Source organism: Sinocyclocheilus rhinocerous, unplaced genomic scaffold, assembly GCF_001515625.1.
Source record: "Sinocyclocheilus rhinocerous isolate Xijiao unplaced genomic scaffold, SAMN03320098_v1.1 scaffold1822, whole genome shotgun sequence".
In the NCBI taxonomy this organism is placed as follows: Eukaryota; Metazoa; Chordata; class Actinopteri; order Cypriniformes; family Cyprinidae; genus Sinocyclocheilus; species Sinocyclocheilus rhinocerous.
In genome coordinates this window covers 263747-273936 of record NW_015638936.1, presented here as the reverse complement: position 1 = coordinate 273936, position 10190 = coordinate 263747, and the positions used below count along the sequence as shown (strand labels likewise).

The following is a 10190-nucleotide window of genomic DNA, read 5'->3' as shown; positions in this document are numbered from 1 at the left end:
TTATTCTCTGATGTCAGTTAATGGTCACATGGCATGCAAGTAAAACAATTTTTTATTATTATAATTTATTATATTTTGTATTATTTAATATTCTCTGATGTCAGTTAATGGTTGAATGACATGCAAGTAAACAAATAAAATATTTTAAATTCTATTTTTATTATTTAGTCATTTTTATTACTTATTCTCTGAAGTCAGTTAATGGTTACTTGACATGCAGGTAAACAAATAAAATATATATTTTTAATTATTTGTTATATATATTTTTTTTATGTATTATTCTCTAATGTCAGTTAATGATCACATGGCATGCAGGTAAACAAATACAATATCTTTTTTAAAATTATTTGTTATATATATTTTTTATGTATTATTCTCTGATGACAGTTAATGGTCACAAGGCATGCAAGTAAACAATTTTTTAAATATTATAATTTATTATATTTTGTATTATTTATTATTCTCTAATATCAGTTAAAAAGTTTGCATGACAAGCAGGTAAACAAATAAAATATTATATTATATTTCTATTTGTTATATTTTACATTTTTTGTTATTCTCTGATGTCAGTTAATGGTTGAATGACATGCAAGTAAACAAATAAATTAATTAAATTTAAATTATTTTTTTATTATTTATTAATTTATTCTCTGAAGTCAGTTAATGGTCATGCAGGTTAACAATTTATAAAAATATTTTTTATTATTTATTATCCTCTGATGTCTGTTAATGGTCACATGGCTTGCGGGTAAACAACTTTTTAAAAATATTTTTTTATTATTTATTGTTCTCTGATGTCAGTTAATGGTCACATGGCAGGCAGGTAAACAAATAAAAAATTATTTATTTATTATATTTTTATAGAGTTTTATTTTAATAGTTTTTTCTTATTTAAAAATTAATTGTTGAAGACAATTTAAATGTAAAAAAAAATTTGGGGTTTAATTCTCATCTCATAAACCCGCTGCAGTTCCCTCACAAAGCATCAGATTCACTGCATTATGAGACAGCTGTGAAAGCACACCTTGCAGAGCAGCGACGGACTCTATGGAGAGGACTCTTCGGCCGATGGCAGACAGTTTGCGGCAGACGTTTGTGGGCGAGACGTCACCGAGCACAGCCTCCGCCTGAGAGAGAATGTCCTGACAAAATAAGACACAATATTGTCATTAAACAATGAGAGAAATCTGCCTCTTTATTAAGTCAAATCACCCATAAATGGTTCATATTGTACATTGTAATTATTTAATTCTCTACAGAAATGCGCGGAGGTTCAGAACGAGTCAACCTTGCGTTTAGTTTCAGTAAATGTCCTTACAGTACGTTTTCATCACGCTCTCGCCTCAAAAGATCAAGGACAGTTTGATGAATCATGACATGATTCATCCATATATGAAGAAACCGTAGTGAAAAACATTCCCATCACATAATTTAGAGCAGAGTTTCCTAAACTGGGGTTTGCAAGAGATCTGGTATTTTTTGTTATTTATTTATTTTTGTTAACATTGAATTACATTTTATTTTTATATTTTCTCTTTTCACTTTAATTGTAGTTAAAGTTTTAGTCATTTTATTGTGTTTTGTCATTTGTATTATTTTCTTTTGAACATGTCTATATAGTTTTTATTATTGTTTTTATGAATTAGATTTAGTTTCTTTAATTTTAGTCATTTTAGTACTTCAAGTTAAACTAAAAAAAATTAATTTGTAAAAATGTGAAATGTTGCCTTGGCAATTATAGCTGGAATAAAATAAGTTGAATTTTTTATTTTATTTTAGTTAAAGCAACAATTTTTTATTTTGTTATATTTTACCTTAATTTTATTTCAAGTAACTTTTTTTTATGTTTTAGCTTTAGTTAACTATGATAACCCTTCTGCAGGGGGGTTGTAAGCTGATGAAAACCTAATAATTAATTAAATCATAAATCATGTCAAATTAAAAAAAATAATTTTAAAATAAAACCCAAATCAAAATAAAACACTTCCTAAAAATCATGCAATATTTTATTTGTTAGCAGCCTGTCATGTGAACGTGAGCGAACTTGTTGTTAAATTATTATCTTAAGTATTAACTTAAAACATCAGGGTGACAGAAAAAGTTTGAGAAACACTGCTTAAGAGAAATTGGAATCAAAGCAAATCGATTAGACAATCCTGGAAGGATATTGAGAACCGAGTGCGTTAAACATTTAAGTGCACTAGCTTTGAATAACCACTTGGTAGCGTTCAAGGACACTTTAATTTAATGGAGAGATTTGAGAAACACTAAAATGCACTCAAATGTAAGTGTGAGCGCTCACTCTCAAATCACAATCAAACGTAATACGCTATTATTCACATATCATTAAACAAAGATGGAAATCTGCCTCTTTATTGAACCAAATCACCCTTAAAATTTTCATATTGTACATTTTAATTATTTAAATCTCCACAGAGAGTCATGGAAGTTCAGAACGAGCTGACTTACAGCATGTTTTCATCAAGCTCTTAACAGGGTTATTATAGTTAAACTAAAACCATAAAAAACATTTTTGTGACTTGAAATAAAATAGACATTAACTGAAAAAAATGTAATAAAATAATATACAAAAAAGCAACTTTTTATTATTCATTATCCTGTATTATTTATTATTAAAACTTATTTTTCTCATTTATTATAATTATAATTGGATTTTATATTTTTGACGGAAACTTGGGTTAAAGAGGGAGACTTTAGTCCCTTTTCTGAATTTGTTCCTCAGGATTGCACCTTTTATAATTGCCCCAGGAAAACTGGACGTGGAGAAGGACTTGCAGCTGAAAGTTTATTACACGTACCATTCCGACTGTGTCTACTCGAGCTTTGAGGCACAGCTTCTTCAAATAGATTCGGTACGTCCAGTTCTCTGTGTTAATATCTATCGCCCACCACGTATTAACAATGCCTTTCTAAATGAATTCTCTGATTTACTAGGAGAGCTGATTCCACTGTTGATTACATCTTAGTGTTGGGTGATTTTAATATCCATTTATGTTGCCCCACTAAACCCCTTGTAACTGAATTTAAAAATCTTATTGACTCATTTGATTTTGTGCAGTGGGTGCAAGAGCCTACTCATGCTCGTGGTCACACGTTGGACTTGGCTCTTTCACATGGATTCCAAATATCGGACATTGAAATCAGTGAAACAGACTGGTACTCTTTTCCTCTCATTTTCCCGATCCAGTAGTTGCTACACCTTCATTGACTCGTTTGAAATGTTATTTCTCCACTCGGTCATGTGAGAGATGTGCTGCCTCTTATGCTATAACTGATCCACCTTTGCCTGGACTGTCCTCTCCTATGCAGGATGTGAACAGACTTTTTAATTGCTTCAATCAAAAATGTTTGTCTACTCTGAATCTTATTGCTCCGTTAAAACCTAAAAAAAATTAATTTGTAAAAATGTGAAATGTTGCCTTGGCAATTATAGCTGGAATAAAATAAGTTGAATTTTTTATTTTATTTTAGTTAAAGCAACAATTTTTTATTTTGTTATATTTTACCTTAATTTTATTTCAAGTAACTTTTTTTTATGTTTTAGCTTTAGTTAACTATGATAACCCTTCTGCAGGGGGGTTGTAAGCTGATGAAAACCTAATAATTAATTAAATCATAAATCATGTCAAATTAAAAAAAATAATTTTAAAATAAAACCCAAATCAAAATAAAACACTTCCTAAAAATCATGCAATATTTTATTTGTTAGCAGCCTGTCATGTGAACGTGAGCGAACTTGTTGTTAAATTATTATCTTAAGTATTAACTTAAAACATCAGGGTGACAGAAAAAGTTTGAGAAACACTGCTTAAGAGAAATTGGAATCAAAGCAAATCGATTAGACAATCCTGGAAGGATATTGAGAACCGAGTGCGTTAAACATTTAAGTGCACTAGCTTTGAATAACCACTTGGTAGCGTTCAAGGACACTTTAATTTAATGGAGAGATTTGAGAAACACTAAAATGCACTCAAATGTAAGTGTGAGCGCTCACTCTCAAATCACAATCAAACGTAATACGCTATTATTCACATAAAAGATGGAAATGATGGAAATCTGCCTCTTTATTGAACCAAATCACCCTTAAAATTTTCATATTGTACATTTAAATCTCCACAATCTCCACAGAGAGTCATGGAAGTTCAGAACGAGCTGACTTACAGCATGTTTTCATCAAGCTCTTAACAGGGTTATTATAGTTAAACTAAAACCATAAAAAACATTTTTGTGACTTGAAATAAAATAGACATTAACTGAAAAAAATGTAATAAAATAATATACAAAAAAGCAACTTTTTATTATTCATTATCCTGTATTATTTATTATTAAAACTTATTTTTCTCATTTATTATAATTATAATTGGATTTTATATTTTTGACGGAAACTTGGGTTAAAGAGGGAGACTTTAGTCCCTTTTCTGAATTTGTTCCTCAGGATTGTACCTTTTATAATTGCCCCAGGAAAACTGGACGTGGAGAAGGACTTGCAGCTGAAAGTTTATTACACGTACCATTCCGACTGTGTCTACTCGAGCTTTGAGGCACAGCTTCTTCAAATAGATTCCACACATTGGACTTGGCTCTTTCACATGGATTCCAAATATCGGACATTGAAATCAGTGAAACAGACTGGTACTCTTTTCCTCTCATTTTCCCGATCCAGTAGTTGCTACACCTTCATTGACTCGTTTGAAATGTTATTTCTCCACTCGGTCATGTGAGAGATGTGCTGCCTCTTATGCTATAACTGATCCACCTTTGCCTGGACTGTCCTCTCATATGCAGGATGTGAACAGACTTTTTAATTGCTTCAATCAAAAATGTTTGTCTACTCTGAATCTTATTGCTCCGTTAAAACTTAATGATTCAACTCGTTTGCTCAGAAAGGCTTGCAGAAGAGCAGAGCGAAAATGGTGCAAGGATAAGTTACAGGTCTCATATGAAACGTGGAGAGATTTCTTATATGTGTATCAGAGAGCTGTTAATGCCGCCAAGTCCAAATATCTATCTGAGTTTATTGGTGACAACTTAAACAGACCTAAGACCCTCTTCTCTGTTATTGATTCTGTGCTCAGTCCCCGTCAACATTTTTCCTGATGCTTCCGTATCACTGTGTGAACAATTCTGTACATTCTTTAATGAGAAAAATGTTCAATTAAGATCTAGCCTGCCCTTGGGGAACTCTGTTCAAGCTGAGAGATCAAGCGGTCCGATACTGTGGAGCGATTTTCAACCTGTCTCTTTTGAATCCTATAAAGGCATTGTTGAACGTCTAACTTCATCTTCTCAAGATATCATTCCATCTAGATTTCTAAAACAGATTTTGAATACCGTTGGACATGATCTTTTAACTATTTTTAATACTAGTCTAATTACTGGGGTTGTTCCTGACTGCCTAAAAACAGCTACAGTAACTCCATTATCAAAGAGGCCCAATCTTGATTCTTCGAATTGTAATCATTTTAGGCCTATATCAAACTTGCCATTTCTTTCTAAGATTCTTGAGAAAGTTGTGTTGACCCAGCTGCAGTCCCATTTGATGTCAAATAATATTTTCGAAAAATTCCAATCAGGTTTTAAGTCTCAACACAGCACAGAAACTGCACTTTTAAAAGTTGTAAATGATATTTTACTAGAAACAGATAAAGGGAATGTTGTAGCTTTGGTGCTTTTAGACTTAAGCTCTGCATTTGATATGGTTGACCACAATATCTTGATTTCCAGGTTGGAGAGCTGTGTTGGGTTACAGGGCAAGGTGTTTTTTAACATACAGAAGTTTTAGTGTTTCCATTGGCCGACATAGTTCGTCCTCACGCCCACTCGCTTGTGGGGTGCCACAGGGCTCAATTCTTGCCCCAGTTTTATTTTCTATATTTATGCTACCAATGGGTGCTATCTTTGAGAAATACAGAGTGTCCTTCCACCTATACGCGGATGATACTCAGCTGTATTTTCCCTTGCAGCATAAAAGTAAAGAATTCTTAGGACCTCTGTTGGATTGTCTAAATGAATTACAAATATGGTTAAAGCAGAATCTTTTAGTGTTAAACGAGAACAAAACAGAAATAATTTTGTTTGGTTTAACCTCCTGGGGTCGACGTTGGCGCCGGCGGCACCACTTGCAGATTTGAATGATGACAGCCAAAATAACTTAAAATGCTCCTGATAAAGGGAATGCTGTGGCTTTGGTGCTTTTAGACTTAAGCTCTGCATTTGATATGGTTGACCACAATATCTTGATTTCCAGGTTGGAGAGCTGTGTTGTGTTACAGGGCAAGGTGTTGAAATGGTTTCAATCTTTTTTAACAAACAGAAGTTTTAGTGTTTCCATTGGCCAACATAGTTCGTCCTCACGCCCACTTGCTTGTGGGGTGCCACAGGGCTCAATTCTTGCCCCAGTTTTATTTTCTATATTTATGCTACCAATGGGTGCTATCTTTGAGAAATACAGAGTGTCCTTCCACCTATACGCGGATGATACTCAGCTGTATTTTCCCTTGCAGCATAAAAGTAAAGAATTCTTAGGACCTTGTCTAAATGAATTACAAATATGGTTAAAGCAGAATCTTTTAGTGTTAAACGAGAACAAAACAGAAATAATTTTGTTTGGTTTAAAATCATATGAAGACTGTGCCCTTCACTTTGGTCATCTCTCTTCCTACTTTAAATACCTGCTTAAAAAAACATCTTTTGTCAATAGCTTTTATCTAGCCAAGTCAAATGTTTTGTTATATTGTGTTTTGAGGTTTCTTATTTATTTTATTTTAGCTCTATTTTACAGCACTTTGGATCAACTGGTATAGTTGTGTGAAAGTGCTTTATAAATAAATAAAGAAAAACATATTGTCTGATGTCAGTTAATGGTTGCAATAAATGCAAGTAAACTAATAAAATATTTATATTATTATTATTATTATTTATTATTTTTTTTTACTTTGAGTTCATTCTGAGGTTAATACAGATTTAAAATCATAACAAGAAACCGTGTAATAGCTATGATATTGTTTTTGAAATCAAATTTCCGCATAGCTATGACAGGAAACACTAGCATCTAACAATGCCTTGGAAGAAAACAGTTAATCTAAAAAAAAAAAGCATATACATAAACCCAAATAGGAAATAAAAATAAATCAATCAAATCTGTATGTGTGTGAAAATATTCAGATGTAACCCCCTTTGTAATCGTTAACATTTTCATAAGTAACTAATTTAATTACACATTTTTTCTCAGTAACTGTAACAGATTAGTTACATTTATTTTGTAATTAAATTACATAATTCCGCTACATGTAACTACTTACTCCCCAAAACATATGTGTGTGTGTGTGTGTTTTGTCTCAATACAGCTTTTCAATTAAATTGTTATGCTATATTAACAATGAGAAAAGCAGAAGTATTTCCACTGGTGCTCTCAGTCTGTGATGAACCTGGAGTTGCGGTCGATCCTCAGGTTTCTCTCGCTGCATCTGCTTCAGCAAACACCTGCTCTCTTCACTCAAGTCCACCTGCAGCTCCGCCTCCGACACGTAATCCAGCACCGCCCACAGGGTGGAGCCTAACGAGAACATGTGACCCTGAGAGAGAGAGAGAGAGAGAGAGGGACGGAGGGAGAGAGAGAAACATTTTGTGCCAACCACCAACTATTTTCTTGCCAGCATTTAAATATTTTCAGTTTGCAAACCTGCATTTGGTCCACTATAGATAAAATCAGTTATGTGAAGTTGTAATGCATTACCTCATGCACTATGAGTCTGATTTTGTACAATAAAAAATGCAAATGTATTTTTTTTTTATTGTATTGATTAGTTTAGTAAATAAAACAAAGGCTATTTTTCATCTGCAGTCCCAGGACACAATAATGAAATACTAAAATAATGCAATGAACATGCAAACAAACAAATAAATAAATAAAATTAAAATTACAAATTTACATAAATTATATAATGAATATGCAAATAAATAAATAAATACAATTATGCTATAAACATGCAAAAAAAAAAAAAGTTTGGCCTCCATCTGAAAAAAAAAGTTATGTATATGAAGTCTAAAAAGTAGGTATAAAATTAAAATTATTAAAATTACATAATGAAAATGTAAAAAAAATATTATTACAATTATGCTATAAACATGCAGTAAATAAATAAATAAATACATGCTGGCCTCCATCTGAAAAAAATATATATTTAAAGTATAAAAATTAAATTTAAAATTAAAAAGACAAATTCATTAAAATTGTTATGAACATGTAAAAAATGTCTCCTCTGAAACAAACAAAAAAAAGAAGTATAAACATTAACATTACAAAATGATGTCATGAACATGCAAATAATAATGTTATGAACCTCAAAAAAAAAAAGACTAAACCCCATCTAAAAAAAAAATTATTAACATGAAGTATAAAATTTAAAATGTGTAAATTATGAAAATTATGTAATAAACATGCAAAAAGGGCCTACCATCTGAAAAAATTGAAGTATATGAAGTATAACATTAAAATGAGAAAATTATGATAATTATGAAAAATCAGACTATATTTTCTTCTCTTTTATCAGTTGTTTTATTGGTCAGCATGCAGCCGTCTGCTGCGTCCATCAAACCCGACGCCTCTTTCAGTCAGCCTCCAATAATGCATCAGCCTTTCCATTAAAACAAGATCAGAAGAGAATCTCAAGATTGCATATACCTAATGTCAGCATGCATCCGATCATCAGGATTTGAGAAAACATGATCAACTAGTGTTTCAGATAAAAGGCTGTTCATTCCCACTGAAAGAAACATTATGTGAGGTGTTTTCATCTCAGGAATGCAAGCTGCCTACAGTCATTCTGGCTTGTGGTTGTTACATGTTTGATGTTTAGGACTGTAACGTGTTATGATTATATCCACATATAATATAGAAGCCAGTGGGCTGTTTGCATATAATATCATGGCATGAAAATCTTTGTGCAAGTGTGTGTGATTATCTGGAAGTTGAGCGTTTTGGCTCACAGATCACAGTCCTCAGGGCTCATGAATCATATAATATCATATCTGTGTGTCACAGAAAAGCCCAATCCAGATCTGACGGCTCATCACAGGGTATTTATCAGCATCATTCACACATGCTTCCAGAATGACCTATTACATATGTTTTATGATCTGTAATATTCTTAAAAATACATGCATTTAAAAACACGCAAGCTAAATAAATGAGAATATAAGTTTGCATATTGTACGTGTAACTTGATGAACATTTTATATGTCCAATACATAATCTCTTACAGCACGTCATAATCGCTCAAATAACCACTTAGTTTGTTTTCGGTTTTATTCTTTCTGAGGTTTTTCCTCTGTTTTAAAGGTCTCCGTTCTGCTGATGGAGAAAACATTGATTGTGACCTGAAACAGAGAAGAGCTAAAGATATCTCCATTAGTATCCAACACAGACTGGATTTTTTTTTCCAATTGAGTATAACATTGTTATTTTAGTATCATTAAGATATTATTATAGTTTTTTATATTTTGAATAAATTTTTATATTTTAATTTTACTTAAAGTTTTATTAATTTTGTTGTGTGTCTTTAATGTCTGTATAGACATATATATATATATTAGTATATATTAATTTTTATTTCCATTTTATTTCAATCTTGTTATTTTAGTACATTGTTAAACTAAATGAAAATGAGAAATGAGCTGAATAAAAACTTTATTTTTATATATACATATATATATATTATTATTTTATTTCAGATTAAAATTCAACAGAAATGTTTTTTTTTATGGTTTTAGTTTTGTTAACTATAATAATCTTGGTGTCTAATGCAATTAACATGACAAGCAAAAATGATTTAAAGTGCCCTTAATATCACTGAGATACTATTATAGTTTCTTTTAATATTTTAAATTAGTTTTTTTTTTGTATTTTGTTTTTAATTTTAATGTTACTTAAATGTTTAGTAATTTTGCTGCGTTTTGTCATTTTTATTAGTTATATTTTTAATATGTATATACCGTTTTTATTCATTTTTATTTCAGCTTTAGTTATTTTAGTACATCAAGAAACTAAATGGAGATGAAATAAAATATATAATTTTAATATTTTATTTTATTTCAGGTAACAGAATTTTTTTTTTTTTTTTTTATGGTTTTAGTTTTTGTTAACTATAATAACCTTGGTGTCTAATGCA

General features: G+C 31.1%; 1 protein-coding gene across 1 annotated transcript in view; it reads right to left on the bottom strand.

The window, feature by feature from the left end:
- kndc1 (kinase non-catalytic C-lobe domain containing 1) overlaps nucleotides 1-10190 on the bottom strand; it is a 68741-nt gene that overhangs the window by 42655 nt on the left and 15896 nt on the right. The window contains exons 4-5 of the mRNA XM_016565409.1: nucleotides 7449-7595; nucleotides 1025-1142 (exon numbers count right to left, since the gene is read on the bottom strand). Of these exons, the coding sequence (XP_016420895.1) occupies nucleotides 1025-1142; nucleotides 7449-7595 (265 nt within the window). The remainder of the gene's footprint in view (nucleotides 1-1024; nucleotides 1143-7448; nucleotides 7596-10190) is intronic.